General features: G+C 43.3%; 1 protein-coding gene across 9 annotated transcripts in view; it reads right to left on the bottom strand.

Moving 5' to 3' along the window:
* The window catches only part of TNIK (TRAF2 and NCK interacting kinase), a 298,880-nt gene that overhangs the window by 156,128 nt on the left and 123,535 nt on the right, over positions 1–19,217 (bottom strand). The window contains exon 3 of one of the 9 annotated variants that reach the window (XM_083441859.1): positions 4,142–4,307. The exons of the other annotated variants lie outside the window; for them this stretch is intronic. Within the exon in view, the coding sequence (XP_083297985.1) occupies positions 4,142–4,207 (66 nt within the window). The 5' untranslated portion in view covers positions 4,208–4,307. The remainder of the gene's footprint in view (positions 1–4,141; positions 4,308–19,217) is intronic. 9 annotated transcript variants of the gene reach the window in all.

The following is a 19,217-nucleotide window of genomic DNA, read 5'->3' as shown; positions in this document are numbered from 1 at the left end:
AGGTTGGGGTTGCACAGGGTTGTGAAGGCAGCAGAGAGCATTGTTGGCTGCCCACTCTCCACCTTAGAGCGGATTTACTCCACAAGGTGCCATAGGAAGGCACTGGACATAGTAAAAGATCCATCGCATCCTGGTCACTGTCTCTTCGAGCTCTTGCCGTCGGGACGGAGATACAGGACGATGAAGACAAGAACAAGCCGTCTTAAGAACAGCTTCTTCTCCAGAGCGATCTCGGCCCTGAATGGGAAGCCCGGACTTTGAAAGTCATCAAATCTCCTTTGCTGTATTTTACTATATTTTTTTAATTGGTGTTTTATGTATTTTACTATATTTTTTTAATTAGTGTTTTTATGGAGCAGCCAAGTAATTTCGTTGTCCCCGAAGGGGGCAATGACAATAAAGATATTATTATTATTATTATTATTATTAAAAATTGGTTTTTATCTCTCTCAGGCATACCCTTTGTATCATGGACACCACAAGGGAAGAAAGCTCACAACTGGGAAATTGCTTGCCTTTCTTCACCGGTTAGTTTTTCCGTATTTCTGAATGGAACCTGTACAACTTTCAAAGCCCAAACAACTAGAAACAACGCCAAATTAGGTAACTGAAAGTCAATAAAAGCATCTCTTTAAAGAGCCCTACTGCTGTAGGTATTATTAAATTACATGCGTCAAAAAATAAAAAGGTTAATAATTACTCCCAAGGTGTGCTTAACGTCATTCCCCCCCACCCCCCAGGTTTTACGCTGCAATTGCAAAATTATCTACAGGGCTAATTATGGTACCTGAATATTTGTATTAGAGAGCAAAAAATCGTCAGGTTTTGAACAAATGAGGAACATGAGGTTTTTTTAATTAGGAAAAAGGCAAAACAAACAAAATACGCTGCAATTAAGCAGCACCTTAGTACAGCGGAGTTCATAAATAAGCACTAACCAAATAGCTGGACTGGAAATGAAAAGTGTGGTCGGGGAGGGAAGGACGAAGAATCTCCTCACAATTATGAGGAGACAAATAGCTGGCGCTCCATTTCTACATAATGAATACATCCTTTGAGGAACATTTACTTAGCATCTACTGTACCATGAGTACTTTATTGTGTTCTTTCTTTCTTTCTTTCTTTCTTTTCTTTCTTTCTTTCTTTCCTAGAAGCCGCAGTGTCAACCAATGTGTTTTAAATATACAAAACAAGAAGGCCTATTGAGATTACACTTAATATGCAATCCCAAGTATGCACATCCTTGCTTAAAGATACAAAAAGTGAAGGATTTGAGCAGGGTCCAATTCAGCCCAGCGATCTTTGGAAAGAGGGCATTGGGTTCACAACATGGAGGCCCCTTCCCAGAACTTATGATCAAAGACTTTCCTATACATGCTTTTGTGAAAGGAAGCTCCCCAGATGGATGGACAATATGAAAATATGTGGTAGAGGCAGGGTGAGTTTCATTTTTGAGGGGGTCCTTTGCCTTCTGATGGATGTTCCCAAAGGTCAGTAAGCCCTAGGGTGCTTACCTGGCAGCAGGCAGCAGCGATGCATTGATATGTTGTTAAATTTTCCAGCAATGCTCTTGTGCAATGCTATGTCAGGGGTCTTTTGAGAATGTCCAAATCCTCCCACCCAGAGTGATTAGGGCAGGTGTAAGTCATAAACCACAGAGCCTAGGGCTTGCCGATCAGAAGGTTGCCGGTTCAAATCCCCGCGATGGGGTAAGCTCCCATTGCTTGGTCCCAGCTCCTGCCCATCTAGCAGTTTGAAAGCATGTAGTGCAAGTAGATAAATAGGTACTGCTCTGGTGGGAAGGTAAACAGTGTTTCCGTGCACTGCTCTGGTTCACCAGAAACAGCTTAGTCATGCTGGCCACGTGACCAGGAAGCTGCACACTGGCTCCCTCGGCCAGTAAAGCGAGATGAGCGCCGCAACCCCAGAGTCGTCCGCGACTGGACCCAGCGGTCAGGGGTCCCTTTACCTTCTAAGTTACTATAGACCCTGCTGGGAAGCTGGGACCCAACAGCTACCAGAGGATGTCAAACAGTGGGCCTGGTGAGAGATTATTCTAGTCTTCAGAAACATTATTACACAGGTGTGGGGTCACTAAAGGAATTACAAAGATTTCTGCCAGTTCACAGCTGGAAGAAGACAGGAGAGGCAGGAATAAGAGGAGACATGTCAGAAAACTTGAGCTGGAGCAAAGAAGCCTTTAACTGAAGGGCACGCTACCTATTTTTACTTCTTTACGTTGCTACCACCACAAGTAAAAGAGGTAATTCACTTTGTAATGGGGCTGTTAAAGAACTAAAGAACTTTTAGGTGGCTGCCTTTTATGCACATAGAATCATAGAAACATAGAGTTGGAAGAGACCACAAGGGCCATCGAGTTCAACCCCCTGCCAAGCAGGAAACACCATCAGAGCACTCCTGACATATGGTTGTCAAGCCTCTGCTTAAAGACCTCCAAAGAAGGAGACTCCACCACACTCCTTGGCAGCAAATTCCACTGTCGAACAGCTCTTACTGTCAGGAGGTTCTTCCTAATGTTTAGGTGGAATCTTCTTTCTTGTAGTTTGGATCCAGTGCTCCGTGTCCGCTTGTGGATAAGCTAAACATCAGCTCTGGTGCCATTTTTAGTTGCTGAAAGTAAAAGCTTTCGGTTCGGAAGTTTTAAGAGGCGGCATGTGATCCCTGGATTTGTAAGTATTGGCCGTAACTTCTTATTACTTCTCTTAAAATGGACTCCAAACCTGAAACTACAAAGACAGTCTGATGAAGTGTGTGTGAGTTAAAAGAGCATCACCTGCTAGGTTCTGGACATTTTTCAAGCAAGTAATTTAGTGTTTGCCAACTAAGGTCTAAGAAGCTAATTTTCAGGAAGGCTAGCGCATGAAAGGGATTCCCTTGACTCTAGGGCTATGCTAAAGAAGCGGTGAAAAATCCTGTTGTTAAGTTGTGGGTGAAATTGTGCTTTGCACGCATGGGTTCGTATCCCATCCTCGTCGCCAGTGTTAAGTTGTGGGTGAACATATCAGACGACACAGCGATTCTTCAAACAGCTCTTGTTTATTCACAGGCCAGAACAGAACTGAACTGAAGGGTTCAGCCAGCCTGCTTATATAGAGCTCCACTAGAACGCAACAGTAACCATTTTCTGTAACTATCCAATCACTGAACGTCACTTTCAATCTCTTATTTGCATATGTGGACCTGAGTGAAAACTATCTACAATATCCCCCTGCTGGCCCAGGGTGAGAACTTCAGTACATAACACCTGTTAAATCAACTAAGACTGCAATCTTAAGCACACCTACTAGAGTAGGGAGTAAGCTCCTATTTCGTTCAGTCGAACTTCCTCCTAAGTAAACATGTTAGGATTGTACTGTACATTGTTTCCTGAACTCTGCTAACAAATGCCATGTTTTTATGGTGGCCAACAAGCTAGTATTTCTTGGTCCTGCGGGAAATTTGAGCTATGTAAAGAAGCTAGTACCAATACCCACAAGACCAGATTTTGTCAAGCTGCCCATTTCTGTCTCCAAACCTGTAAGATTCCATGCAGGCTATCCACCCCAATCTGAAAGATGTGTTCAGGTTCCACTCTGGATCCATCCCCAGGACATGGCCGGGATGAACCATTTTTGAAATCAAAAGATGCACCTCTAATGTTTCCATGGAATGGGAAATCACCCTAAAGCAGAGCTCTGAAGACAAGAAAAAAGCAGCGAAACACAGAAATCCATTTAAGTGGATCAATTTCAGTTTGAAAACCCAATAATATAGTGGAGCACTGTGGACCCTCCGAGTACAAAATTGAATCATTTGCATTCATTTGTTGGGCTAACACTCCTGTATTTTGCTGCTTTGAAAATCCATATTTACACAGTTTGCTGTAAACACTTGTAATAAAGGACCAAGTAAATTGCTTACAGCTATTTAAAGAAAGAATTAAAGCTGTGGAAGATATATGACCTCTCCCTCTGCCATATTGCTCATCCTATGGAATCAATACAGCAAAGATGCTCAAGTATTCAGCTGCTCTTAACATGCCTTGGAAAGCCAGCTTACTCCGGTGAGATGAAGACTACTGAACACTAACCAAAGAGCTCTGGATTTTCTGAGTGGCTTTAGCTAAGCCTCTATTCCCTACCTGGAACTGGCTTTCACAATTTAGATGTTGTATGCATTGAAGTACTGAAGCGATTGCAGGTGCCATCAATATTACAAGTCGTTGTTGATTACTCTGGGTCCCACACAGGTCACAAGTCCACAGAAGAGAGATCAGCCCTTCAACTTTTTAGCATGCTGTGCCTCTCCTGGGGTTTTAACAAAGAGTCAAGCCAAGAACTTGGAGGAAACAACTTACTTGCCTATGACCACTCAAACTCAGATTCATTCCCTGATTGGTGCTAGATTAGGGCAGGGGGTAAAAATCTTCATGGGCACCCTATTCAAGTGGCAACACATTGGAGAAATGGCAGGAGCTCTCTTCCCCCAAACACACACCCAGCCGCATAGGTGCCATAGGGCCCTGGGTGCCCAAGCACCCACAAAATTCCCCATGAAGGGGCCGGGCACCCACAAATTTTAGTGCCAGGGCCATGGACACTGCATGGCACCCATGGCCCTGGGCATCCATGGCCGTGGGGCCAAGCTGGCACTCCTGCCCAGCAGAATGACTTCATGGTTCACAACCCACATTTATTCATGGGTATGAGGATCAGTTTGAGAAAGGCAGGCAGAAATGGTACCAGAAAGTTTAACAGCTGCTCCAAATGTACAAAACACTGGAAACGGGAAGAAACTGCAGGCAGATCTGCACTGCACATTAAAAGCACACCCAGTACACATTTAAAACACATTACGTCCCCTGAAATATAGTACTAGGAACCTTGTGAGATGAAACTACAGTTCCCAGGATTCCTGTATTTGAGATGTGCATTGGACATGCTTTAATTTTATAGTGTGAATCTGCACAAAGTCTTTGTGCTGGAAAAATACCTCAAAGGACTCTTTCGTCATGGTCATTCTGACTTATCTTAGAAGCTAAGTTTGGAAAAGGAAATGAAACACCAAATATAGTGAGAATTCTTTTTTATTGTTGCTGTAAATGAACCTTATTATTATTATTATTATTATTACTACAGTGGTACCTCAGGTTACATACGCTTCAGGTTACAGACTCCGCTAACCCACAAATAATGCTTCAGGTTAAGAACTTTGCTTCAGGATGAGAACAGAAATTGTGCTCCAGCGGCACGGCGGCAGCAGGAGGCCCCATTAGCTAAAGTGGTGCTTCAGGTTAAGAACAGTTTCAGGTTAAGAACGGACCTCCGGAACAAATTAAGTACTTAACCCGAGGTACCACTGTAGTAGTAGTAGTATCTATACAGCTTTATAGTCAAGTTTTATTTTGTGGTATATGTATCAATTTAATTGCATAATGAAAACCAATATTACTTGAATGAGGAGTAATAATCATGTTCTGTTTCCTGGTCACAAGAAAAAAATATAGTAGACAAACCCTTAACCATGTAGAAAACAAAAATCCCATAGTGTAAGAGGCTCTCCAAATAACTTATTTTAAAGTTGTAGTAGTCTATTATTACACGCATTTAATTATGAACTGAAAATGATCGTATAGAAGAATTGGATGTGCTAGCATTAAGCTACAAGCCACAAATAATTTGATTAGCTCTGCTGAGCTCAGAATGCGTCATTAGCTCAGTGAGCTAAGGAAACGGTTGCAATGAGGCAAGTGTGAGCATCAGTTTCAACCAATTCTCTATTCCCATCTCAGTTTCACATTTGTGTACCAACAAAAAAATATGGCTACTAGAAGCCAGGCTCCCTCGTTACCATGGACTGTAAACCCACAGAGAAAAGAAAACAAAATAACAGATGCAAGGATGAGGACTTTGATTCCCAATCAAGGGAATATTTTCATGAAAAGAGCATTTTTAATAATAATAATAATAATAATAATAATAATAATAATAATAAATCTTATTTATACCCTGCCCTCCCCAGCCGAAGCTGGGCTCAGGGCAGCTAACAACAATCAAAATAATCCAACATTCTAAAAACTTTCATTATAAAAATTTATTAAAATCAAATTGATGGCAACCGTTAAGCAAAATTCTCTGCAGATTGCCAGAGGAGGGGGTCAGGCTGCGCCCTGACCAAAGGCCTGGTGGAACAGCTCTGTCTTACAGGCCCTGCGGAAAGATGTCAGGTCCCGCAGGGCCCTAGTCTCTTGTGACAGAGCGTTCCACCAGATTGGAGCCGCGGCCGAGAAAGCCCTGGCTCTAGTTGAGGCCAGCCTAACCTCTCTGTGGCCTGGGATGTTTTTATTTGCAGACCGTAGGTTCCTCTGTGGGGCATACCAGGAGAGGCGGTTCCGCAGGTCCTAGGCCGTATAGGGCTTTAAAGGTTAAAACCAGCACCTTAAACCTGATCCTGTACTCCACCGGGAGCCAGTGCAGCTGGTATAGTACCGGATGAATGTGATCTCGCAGCGAAGACCCCATAAGGAGTCTCGCCGTGGCATTCTGCACCCGCTGGAGTTTCTGGGTCAGTCTCAAGGGCAGCCCCACGTAGAGCGAGTTACAATAATCCAGTCTGGAGGTGACCGTTGCGTGGATCACAGTGGCTAGGTCAGGGTGAGAGAGATAACAACGCTACATGCTGCAGTTACATCAAGAAGATCCATTTCAAACCATGGTTTCTATCTTTGGCTTGCAAAGGAACCATGGTTTGCACCAGTGGGCACGGAATGCAAAATCATGGTTAACGCAAGGAAGAATAAATTGTTGTGATTATTTATTACATTTATTCATCACTTTCAATAAGTCGATGTCTCAAAGCAACTTTAAAACCCCTAAGAAAGAACTGGATGATCAAATTTTGAAAACTGAAATGAAATAATCACCCTTTAAAGGGGGGGGGGAGGGATGCTGGCTCTCAAATGGCAAAACATGGAACACAAGCAGTTAGTAATACTCCTCCCCTAACAGTAAGGATAGGGTATTAGGGCATAAAGTATTAATATGAAGTGTAAAAGCACTGAGGGAGGGAGATGGGCAGGGCAAGACTGCCTTGGGGACAGAAAGCCCCGCAATTCAAAGAAATCTATTTCCATTCTGACTCTCTTATTGTTCAGAGCAATGAGCTACGACTAAACAGCCAAAGGGTTATTGATAGCAGGTTGATAGAGCAGACATTCAAGGTTTCCGAAGACGGATTTTTATCCGTTGCGAGAAGCAAGCAGAAATTTAATTGAATGAAATGTCAGAGAAATGTAAGCTGTTGGCATTTCAAAGGAAAAAGAAAAAACACAAATCAAGTTGGGTTTCTCTTTTCCAGCAGTGAAAGGGAGGACTGTGTACCTGGGCTGTGGTCCTTTGCTTGATTACTACTCCTTCCCAAGTCCCACCAAAGTCTAGAAATCTTGCATTTCCATCAAAATACACCCTTGGGGTCTCTGGCCCTACCTCGTCTAGTGTGGCATAAATAAACCATCCCTACTGGGTTCTCTCCCCACTCTCCCAAGATCTCAAAATATTTTTTCCAGTTTTTTAACTGTAACATCTGAGTTCACACACCAATTGTAATCAATTTAAGGAGAAGGAAGAAAGAACCAAGAGGAAATTCAAGGGTACGGCTCATTTTATGTTAGTTCTTATGGGCTGCAGAACAAATTGATTCCTCATCAAAACTCATGAGCTGCGTGTTATTAGTTATTCGACTTTCCTAGAGTCTAATTGCTTTCATGAAAATCGTCAGCTTTCTTTTTAAAAATTTACATTTGCTAGTTCAAATGGAAAAGAGACAGGAGGAGTGAGAAGTGTGAGAGCTACAGAACGTGAATGCAGCCCATAATTATTACGGATTGCTCATATTTCAGGATCTCTAGCTATAATAAGCAGCAAACCTATTTCAGACAGTTCCCCCTCCCTTTTTTTAATGAAAGCAGAATTACATACTTTCTCTTCAATGGCAAAAGGGTGGGTTTGAGACCTAAGAGCTTCTACTTTTGAGCGTCCCTTTAAAAAGTCTTGACAGTACACCAATAAAACTAAGTTGTTTTAGAGCAACAACTGGAAGCCCTCATCAGGATTTCTTACTTTATTTATTTACTTTACTACTTGATTTATATGCCACTTGATTGTAAAACAAACAAACAAACCTCAAAGCGGTTTATAAATGGTAAAACAGGAAAATCAGGAAAAAAATTTCAACCCTTCCTTAAAACATACAAAAGTTAAAATACTAAAACCAGTGCTCTTTTTCCAGGAAAAGATGTGCCAGAACTTGCCATGAACACCTCCCTTGTTCTCCTAGAATGGCAATGGCACCCACCTGAGAGGTGCTGGAACCCACCTGAGAGGCGAGTTCCGGCTGAAAAAAAGCCCTGACTAAAACATTAAAATTGCCTCAAATTTCTAAGTATCTGGGTAGGTTTGTCCAATCAGGAATGTTTTTAGCAGGTGCCAAAAAGAGTACAGCGAAGGTACCTGCTTGGTCTCACTAGGCAGGGAGTTCTGAAGTTGTAGGGGCTGCCATACTAAAACGACCAAGTTCTTACAAATGCGTAACAGGTATTATGTGGCACCTGCGGTGTAAGGCAATCTCAGAGGTAAATCTCAGAGCTGTGGGCCCCTCCACCCAGAATGCCCTGCAACAAGCAGCTTCCTGATCACAAGGAGGATTGTAAACAGCTTACACTAAGTCTACTGACAACCTCCCACAAAACCCCGAACTTTTCACTCAGTGCAGGAAGGTTACAGGTGGAAGTTGTAGGGCAGAACGCACAGCCCCATACCACCCCCTTCCCCATGGATACTTTGCATGAATCCCTGGAGAGGCCCAGTGTTGTTTTATGGTTGTCACACCAAGGCTGAAAGAACATTTTGTATGTTAGGTGGTGGCATCTTGAACATGCCTGCGACACTTCTTGTTGCAATGTCTCCGGTCTTGGACTCCGGTCACTCAGAAGCTCTGAAAAGCTGAAGCAAGCATATATATATATTTTTTCAGAACATCCAAGCTTGTTTCAATATCCCTGGCTGAACAGAAGTCGCCATTTCTCCTCCTCATTCTCCCTAGGGATGGAACATGGTAGCAACAGAGGCTGCACTCCCATACTCACTTATTAGGCCTATCTATCTATCTATCTATCGGGACGCAGGTGGCACTGTGGGTTAAACCACAGAGCCTAAGGGCTTGCTGATCAGAAGGTCGGCGGTTCGACGGGGTGAGCTCCCATTGCTTGGTCCCTGCTCCTGCCAACCTAGCAGTTCGAAAGCATGTCAAAGTGCAAGTAGATAAATAGGCACCACTCCGGCAGGAAAGTAAACGGCATTTCTGTGCGCTGCTCTGGTTCGTCAGAAGCGGCTTATTCATGCTGGCCACTTGACCCGGAAGCTGTATGCCGGCTCCCTCGGCCAATAAAGCGAGATGAGACCACAACCCCAGAGTCGGCCACGACTGGACCTAATGGTCAGGGGTCACTTTACCTTTATCTATCTATCTCTATCATCTATCTATCTATCATCTATCTATCTATCATCATCTATCTATCTATCATCTGTCACCTATCTATCATCTATCTATCTCTTATAATATACAGCAATGTTGTTTTCACATGAGGCAGTTCATCACAGGACTCCACACCACAACAAAATGGTCTTTTATTGAGTTGTTACATCGCTTGAAGATACTGGACGCTTTCAGCCTCATGATACTGTACACTCAAGCAGCAGGTTGTGCAAAAAGGGGAGAAAGGACATAAAATCCATTACATTTGTCACACAGGAAGATTAACTCCTCCGGGAAACGTGTGAAGCTCTCTTCGAAGAGCAATACGAAGCTCCTTTTCACTACAATGCATGCGCTGGAACCATTAAATTAAACCCAAAACCCTCTGAGGGCAGCGCGAAAGAGAGAGAGATAGAGAGAGAAGAGTCAGCCTAGGGTACCTGCTGGCTATTATAAACACTTTAAACATTTATTGTAACTTTTATCATTTTAGGTGTAAAAATACATGGGGGGGGGGTTGTTGGGTTTATCTCCCACCCAGATGTGGGACTTAAAACCCCCCACTAAAAATCCACTAAAAAAATCCACAACATCACTCTGCTATTCTCATCTTGGCCATAAGAAACATTTGGACCCACGACAACGGCAAACTCTCTTGCTGCTCTCTGGACTGTGGGCCCAACAGGGCCCAACATTTCCCCCAGGCCATACACCTGACAGCATACTATATGACATCAGGTATTGGAGGCAAAGGCACAGCTCCCTGCTGAAAGGGGACTTAGCAGGCCAGCTGATCAGTGGTGCCTGCAAAGCGCCTTTGCTCATGTGGCCATGCTGTGTTATGCCACATCTCTTCCATGGCAGCCATGTTGTGACTGGCACCCTGAGCACTCTTACAAAAGTCAAAATGGGCCCACTAGTCCTGAAAGGTTGGAGACATCTGGTGTAGTGGGTCAGAGCGTCAGACTAGAATGTGGGAGACCAAGGTTAAAATCCCTACTCAGCTGTAAGGCTCACCGACTGAACTTGGGCCAGTCACTATCTCACAGGGTTGTTCTAAGAATGAAATGAGAACGGAGAAAACTATGTATGCTATGTTGAATAAAGGGCAGATGGGGAAGGGTTCCCATCTAGAAGGAAAACTCTGATCCTAAACCTCCACTGCCTTGAAGGATATATTCAGGAGAAGAAAAGGCTAAGGGTTCTACACAAATCCAGAGTGAGGTCCCTAAGACAGTTGGATGGAGACTTGTACGCCTCCTTCAGGAAACTCCTGCAGCCAAACTGATGCCAAACATATTGCTCTGCTTTCCTTTGGACCACACCAGTGAGGTTGAGAGGAGGGTCATCTGGGCAGCCCAGGACCTCCATAAACACTGCCCTGGCTTTGGGGAGGTCACTTGGGTGCTGCTAATTCAACCATTTGTCTTCACCCTCAGAGGCAAACTCCATTGTCTCTTGAGACAGACGTTATGCCAGCAACAGCCTTGAACACTCAACAAGATGAGAAACATCCACATAGAAATTTCCACATGTAGTTAGGGTTGCCATATTTCAAAAAGTGAAAATCTGGAGGGGGGGGGGAGCTTTTTTTCTCTCTTTTTCCTCTCTTTTTGGGTGGGTGGGGGACAAAGTTATTGACCCAAGTAAGTTTGTGAGCTATATTAAATTCACCAAAATCTACACTGCCAACACGGCACACGTCCGGATTTGCCTGGACATTTAAGCCACTCCTACCCGACAGTTTCGGATGGCCAATTCCTGGCTATGTCCAGGAAATTCCGGACGTATGTTGTATTACTAAATTCAATAACATCAACCATTTCTCATATCGTTTTCAAGTCTCATTGACTCTGTATGTGGCTTCTGGGCATACTCACCCACCACTTTCAAGCGTAAAGTACGCCTGCAGTCATCAAATATGAAGGGCAAATGAATGCATTTTATTCATCACATTCCACTTTAAAATACAAGCAACAATCAGGCCGAGATCAAACCGCCACCCCATCGCATACTGAAGGCACAGAAAAATATGTTTGTTTTAAAAGGTATATATATCACTCTTCAACCAAATGGTTCCCAGGGCAGTTTACATCAAAATAAACAATAAAATCAACATAAAACCACAAGTCAAACAAACATAAACACAACAGCAGTTAAAAGCAGCTGATTCTAGAACAAAATCAAGACTTGAATACATATTATGTGTGCTTTACATATACAGGTAGGTGTTATCTGGGAACACAGAAATAAAGTGAGACTTGTGAGACACAACAGAAGAATGGAGGTGCTGAATTGGAGATAAAAATAATGTTATAAAATAAATTTTATATATATATATAAATTTCTGCATACAGAAGTAAAATAATTCACACACAAGGAGCCCCTTGTGACACACACCACCATTTACCGTATTTTTTGCTCTATAAGACTCACTTTTTCCCTCCTAAAAAGTAAGGGGAAATGTGTGTGCGAATGCAGGCTGCGCAGCTATCCCAGAAGCCAGAACAGCAAGAGGGATTGCTGCTTTCGCTGTATAGCGATCCCTCTTGTTGTTCTGGCTTCTGAGATTCAGAATATTTTTTTCTTGTTTTTCTCCTCCAAAAACTAGGTGCGTCTTGTAGTCTGGTGCGTCTTATAGAGTGAAAAATACGGTAATATCTGTTGGAGGCACTGCTATTTTTCTAGAAAAAGAGGTGCTGGAGCTCACAATGAATTTCTACCTTGTTCTCTTAGAATGGCACCCACCTGAGAGGTGCCCACCTTAGAGCTGAGCTCCAGTGAGCCCCGGTAGAAAAACAAAAAACCTGGTTGCAGGAACTCTTTCATGAGTATAAATCATCCCAGGGATGAGCTACGCAAACAGATGCATGGTCAAGTGCCGTCTAACTGATTAAGGTATGTCAGTTTGTTAGTCTGTCGTCTTGTCTGGAGTCAGTGAGTGAGTCCATCTCTTGAGTCAGAGTATGTGATGTGTTATGTTTTGAATTGCTGGGGCAAGAGAGATATTTTGGACTTGTATATATCGGTATGTATATATCTGGGGAAAGCTATGGTTTTCCCAGTAGTGATGTATGGAAGTGAGAGCTGGACCATAAAGAAGGATGATCGCCGAAGAATTGATGCTTTTGAATTATGGTGCTGGAGGAGACTCTTGAGAGTCCCATGGACTGCAAGAAGATCAAACCTATCCACTCTTAAGGAAATCAGCCCTGAGTGCTCTCTGGAAGGACAGATCCTGAAGCTGAGACTCCAGTACTTTGGCCACCTCATGAGAAGAGAAGACTCCCTGGAAAAGAACCTGATGTTGGGAAAGATGGAGGGCACAAGGAGAAGGGGACGACAGAGGACGAGATGGTTGGATAGTGTTCTCGAAGCTAAGAACATCAGTTTGTCCAAACTGCGGAAGGCAGTGGAAGACAGAAGTGCCTGGCGTGCTCTGGTCCATGGGGTCACAAAGAGTCAGACACAACTAAACAACTAAACAACAACTACAACATATATCTGTATCCGCAAAAGTCTACAAGCTGTATGTACATGTCTATGCCTGGAACAATTTTATTGAAGCCTTATCTTCTGCAGCAGCAAACTATTTGGGACCTTATTCTGCCTCCATGTGGTGAATGAAACTGGGGACAACTTCCACTGCATGGGTATCTCATCTGATATACTTTTCCAGCTGACAAAATAAGCATATACAATCTTGTGTTTTTATTATACACTGTTGGAAAGATCCTGTCATCGCATCATGATTCTCTTGACCTTTCCAGCCATCAGCAAACATGCAGCACACTCCTAGATGGAGGTATTTTTATTGCTGTGGGCTGCAGATTACAGAGTCAAAACACTGCAGATTTGACACATGCATACAACACACATATCCATGAAAATGCTGAGGCAGTAGAAGGGAAATCAATACGAAACTTGAAGGCTGCTTAAAACTCAGGAAGCAAAACCGTTTGTTTAACTTTCCAAAACTGAATGCAAAAAAGAAAAGAGAAAATAATCACCCTTCCAACATGACACTGTTGTCTTCCTTTTCTTTTTTTATGAGAGGGCAAAAAATGGATGTGTCACCTTTGCCTTGGAGTGCAAGAAGACAACTTGGAGCTCTGAGCAGTCTTTTGCGTAGGCCCCAAATACAGCAACTGATATATTTGTTGTGAGCTGCCATGAGGAGCTCAACTTTGTGCGAAATGTTCAGATTGTACAAACAAGCTAAGGGAGAAATCCTATGCACAAGAAGCTGGCGCAAAGCAATCTGGTTTAAGTCAAGCTGGCGTAACGTTACACCAGATCCAAACCCCGTTCAGTAGCAGGGCTGCTGCTGCTGCTTTGCCTGAGCCTAGCAGAGAGAAAACAAGCCTTTAAGACAGGGTTCCCCCTGTTTTTCAAAAGCCAAGCCATGGACCCCGTACTTTTGAAAACCCTGGGTGGGTTATGTGGATGCTCTGGGGTGTGCAAACCACCAAATTGGGAACTGCTGCTGTAAAATACTGTTCTACACCAAATTGCCATGTCATGTGACTGAGGTGAACAGGCTTAGGATCCAGCCTAATTCCCATCCCCCTCTGGTCCTGTGACACACACACACACACACACACCCACGGACACCCAAGGACACCCACTTTTAGGGGCTTACACTAGCCTTGGTTTATGTGGCTGTGTCCTGGTTGTTTCAGGATGAGCAAGTTTCACTGCCATATCCTCTACTGAGCTGGTTTGGGGATTCAATGCCAGCTGAGCTCGGATGAGTCAGAGGTCTGCTGCATCCTATGCTGCTCATCCAGGTTGATGACCTTCGACTACCTCCCTGCCTAACCCACCACACAAGGTTGCCCCCAGAATGATCACAGGAGTGGGGAGAATGACATGAAAGACTTCTGAGGTCCTCAGATGAAAGGAGGATGTAGATGCCATGACGCTCGGACAAAAGGTATGAGAGCCTGACATTTATCCATCACAGATCTATCACCACAAATAAAAGCAGCCCTATGAGTAAGGCAATCAAGTGTGTGAATCCACCTACATGCTTATCATTCTTATCAGCTTCCTGTTTCTGCAGAAGCTGAGGTTTGCATAAAGGAATACTGCAACTACCTCTCTCGTATCTTGGCCTCTTTAAGTGGCAAATGCCTTTAAAAAATGAGTAAAAGACCTGAAAATTAAGAGCCATAATAGGACCAACAAAGACCACAGTAGAGCCAAGGAGTACTGCAGAGCTTCATGGCAGGACCTTTGGTAGAAGATTAAGAGATATTTTAATCCACCTAGTCTAGCCCCCAAGAAAGTAAAATCTCTCACTGCCTCCATTTCTTCCCCTTCTATTTGCCAGGAGGTGATGGGACCAGTGGCCATGATCTTCATTTTTTTGATGTTGAGCTTCAGACCATATTTTGCACTCGTGATGTATGGAAATGAAAGCAGGACCATAAAGAAGGCTGATCACCAAAGAATTGATGCTTTTGAATTACGGTGCTGGAGGAGACTGTTGAGAGTCCCATGGACTGCAAGAAGATCAAACCTATCCATTCTGAAGGAAATAAGCCCCGAGTGTTCACTGGAAGGACAGATCCTGAAGCTGAGGCTACAATACTCTGGCCACCTCAGTCCATTTTTCAGTTCTCAAGGATCAAGGCCTATAGGCCCTTTCCGCTCAATCATAACTTGCCTTTCTCAGTTCAGAAGTCAACTTATTGCTTACCTGGGGGTCACAAAGGGGGGGGGGGATTGGAAAATAAAGGCAGGTGAGGCTACCATAGAATTCCTGGTGTGAATAATCCTGTTCCTCCGGGGACTGGCGTTGGGAAGGGTACTAAGGAAAATAAGGAGGTGCTGTTGTTCTAGCAAAGGAGCTGCAAAGAATGAATAAAGGATTCCAAGAATATTTGAAAGCTGGAGAGAAATCTGCTTACGCATAAAGGGAGGCTCACCACCTGCAGCTTGTTCTAAAAAGGACAGCCCCCTTCCATCTTCAGCAGGAAAGGGATAAAAGCAAACCTTCAGCTGGATATTCATTTTCCCACCTTCTGGCAAAACCGGGGACAGTGTACATTTTTTCTCCTCCGTTTTTAAAAAATGTAAACCGTTTTGCCAAAGCCTTGCAATTTCTATATATACAACCATAGTAAATCTCAACATAGGAGGGTTTTTTTTTAGGTGCACTGCTGTTCATTTAAAAGCAACCCTGAACTCAGGAAGATAAAAATTGGGTGTCAAGGAAATAGATTTCTATTTATTTATGGCTGAAAATACCCAAGACCTTCCCCCTGCTTGTTGCACTGCAGCCGCCTCTCTATTTAGCATGAGCACAAAGATGTTCAAGACTAACCTTTTCCAGGAACGATGCGCACAGCCTCTACAGAGCCATTCTTATCCTCAACAAGAGAGCTAGTCATTTCGCTTTCTTTCTTCCTGCACTAAGAGCTGGCATATTCTCCAAGTGAAGCTATGTACCAACAAAAAGCACTTCAGCTTTTTGGCATCGTTAACCTCAAAAGAATTGTGAAAGTAGTTATTACTTCAAGTATCCAGTTTCCGCGAGAACTGCTGGCTGCAAGAGCCTCCGCTCAAAGGAAAGCAACACAGTACAACTGGATGAATATCCAAAACCAGAAATAGAAAAAGAAATTCTCTTTTGGGGGGCACAATAGGTCAGTGTGGCTGGCTGTTAACCAGAAGGTTGGTGGTTCAAACCCGCCCAGGGACGGCTGTGGACAGGATTCCACAGGAATTGCAGCATTGCAGGGGTTGGACTAGATGATCCTCAGGTGGCCCTTCCAACTCTACAGCTCTATGATTCTATACCTGGGTGGCTTAAAAATGAAAGGGCTTTTACACTCACCAGAAGCTCGGCTCTGCCCTTGCCAGTCCTGGAAGGAGCCTTTAAAAAAGTCCCATATGCTCAGAGACTTTGCGCCTGTTCATTGGGAGAGATAGGAAGCCCAGAACACTTGTTCTTTAGATGTCCCTTTTATGAAGAGGCACGTAGTAAGACCATTGATCCCCTACTGGTGAGGCTCGCTGACCTCCAGGTCATGCGACCTTTTCCTGTTAGGCAAAGATCAGAAGACAACCCGGATGGTCACCAGATTCTGTGTACAGATCTGTAGGCGCAGACCATCTCCCAACTCAAACTAGTTCTTCAAGAAAAGCCCCAAACTTGGTTCCATTGGTGACTCTGGGTCAACTCCCTGTGGAAGTTTATTGTTGTACATTGTTTTTAAATTTATTGTTGTACATTGTTTTAATTGTTTGTTTTCCTTCTGTGACTGTACCCCCAAGTGTGTTTTATAAACTGGTTTCCGACCGTAATAAATTCTCTATCTATCTATCTATCTATCTGGATGGCCAGTGGCTGTCCTCAGCAGGATGGGCTCTGCTTTCTGAGGATGCTGGAAATATGTCTCAGCATCTATAGCCATTCCTGGCTCCAGACTGCCCAACCCTCAGTTTAATCCCTTGTACAGGTCACCAACTTTGGGGGGCCCTTGGCCACATTTGCAACCTGGAGAATTTGTGACAGGCACCACACACAAACACACAGGAATCAAGCCCACACGGCAACCTATTCTAGTGGTTACAACAGAATGTTTCTTCAGCAGGTGAGGGAACTCTGTGGGTGCTACAGAAAGCTTCTGGGGGCAAATGTGGGCATACAGGTGCAGTGTTGCCAATCCCTGCTCCTGGCTTTGTCTTCTGGCTTGACGCTCCACACCCTCGTCAGGTTTTCACCTGGCACACTTCCTAACTCCCACTGAATCGCTTCCCAGAGCTCAAGTCCTGACAGTGGGCTTCAAAATGGGCTAATTCTGGGACCAGAATAAGTCCCCAACTAAAGAAGAATGGCAACTTAAACTGCACAGCTTGTGGATCTGACATACAGAATAAGAGAACAAGAAGAACATACGCTTAAAGAAGATTGGAAAATGTTTGTTGAATATATGGGGGGACACTGTGTACACTTGAATTTATCTTAATGCTGCCAACGTAAATACGTTTTGATGGATGTAATAATGGAATACTGAATGGTTTGGTTTATGTAAAATATGCAGGGATTTATGTTTGGAAACAGAAGAACGGAAGTCACTGATATTTCAAGGTTGCTTAAATGAATATACTAAAATGTAAAACAGAAAATTTAATAAAAATTATAGAAGAAAACAAAACAAAATGGGCTAATTCTGCCCATAACAAATTATCAAGAAACAATATTTCTCTGCAAGTGGGGGTGCAGGCATGTCATATTAATTCGCCCTCTTCTACAACGGCAAAATCACAGCAATATTCCAATGTGTTCAAAAAGCATTATCTGCCAGACACAGGGATACTCTCAGGGTTGCTGGGTTTTTTTTATTTTAAAAATCTGCTTCCTCGCCCCAATTCCTTTCCTCTCCCCCTGCTTCAGCAAGTGAATCAAATATTGTGGGTGAGGCAATGATGTCAGAAGCAGCACTCATCCCCTTTGAAATCAGATGTGGTCAGTCAGCATGAAGAGGCAAAGTGAGGTCAGATAAGAGCTGAATAGAAGCACAGCTTCCTGCTTCTTGCCACAGAATGCCTTCATTATCACAAACCGAATCTCTGGTGACAGAGTCGCTTCAACAGAATAGGTGAATTGGCACGACCTTACGATATGAGGCCTGACAACTTTCTCACGTCAACTTTTTTCTGAATGTAGGCAAAAAAATTCTATTTTAAGACTGGCCTCTTCTAATGCTTGCTCAGGTGTGCTTGATTTCACATTTTAAAAAAAATGTATAGCTTGTTAACATAATTCCCTATATTCTTAGTCCTGCCTATTGCAGCCTAGCTCATACAAGTGAGGAAGCTTCTACTGAGGGCCACATTCCACCAGAGGTAATATACCAGGGGCCGCAGTCCAGCCAGTGGGCAGCACTGAAGTAAACAACGGGTAGGATCAAAACCAAAAGTGATTAGAGTGACCCCCTTTCTCTGTCTTTCTGCCACCCCCTTTCCCCTCGTTCTTTCTGCCACGTTGAGTTTAAATTCAATGAAACTGGTGACTCTGAATGAGTTCCAAAAATGCCAATGGAGTCAACAGCACAGTTTGAACCCAAATAATGTTGATTATAGTCATTAAATATTGCATTGTAATAAGATATTTATCATTTCCTGTAGGGAGGGAAATGTTACCTCATTATTTGTTATATTTTCAGCATATTAATTTTTTTAAAAAATGCTAGGCACTCTGAAGTGTGTTAGGCACACTGAGACCCTTAGCAGTGTTGAACTTTCTCTGTTATCTATGTTATATTTAGTGACTGGAACATGTATCTTTAGGGGAAAAAATAAGAATTCAGTGTGTGCAATTTCCTCTTAGAAGTCTCATCCATCAGCCACTTTCCTCACCTGTTTAGCCCGTTCTCCCAGTTGTACAAGTGCCTCCATTAGCTTATAAATGTCACTGTCAATCAAACTTACAACAGAGGGCAACCAGTTTATAAAATTGCTGTTCTGGATTCCCACTGCTTCAACTGTGTGTTCTTCAGTGGCTTCTTTTACCTATCATAGCATTCATTCTTTAGCACAGGTTTAGGTGAAAAGACAGTGATCATGAACAAGCCAGGTAAAAAATTAAAGGTTCTGAACCTTGTGTCCATTTAAAAGCAATGACCAAGGGTAGCTTGAAAGCATGTTTACTTTTGATACTGTTTGCTTGCTTA

This window comes from Podarcis tiliguerta (assembly GCF_965153285.1).
Source record: "Podarcis tiliguerta genome assembly, chromosome: 5".
Taxonomy (NCBI): domain Eukaryota; kingdom Metazoa; phylum Chordata; class Lepidosauria; order Squamata; family Lacertidae; genus Podarcis; species Podarcis tiliguerta.
This window is presented reverse-complemented; position numbering and strand designations above follow the sequence as displayed.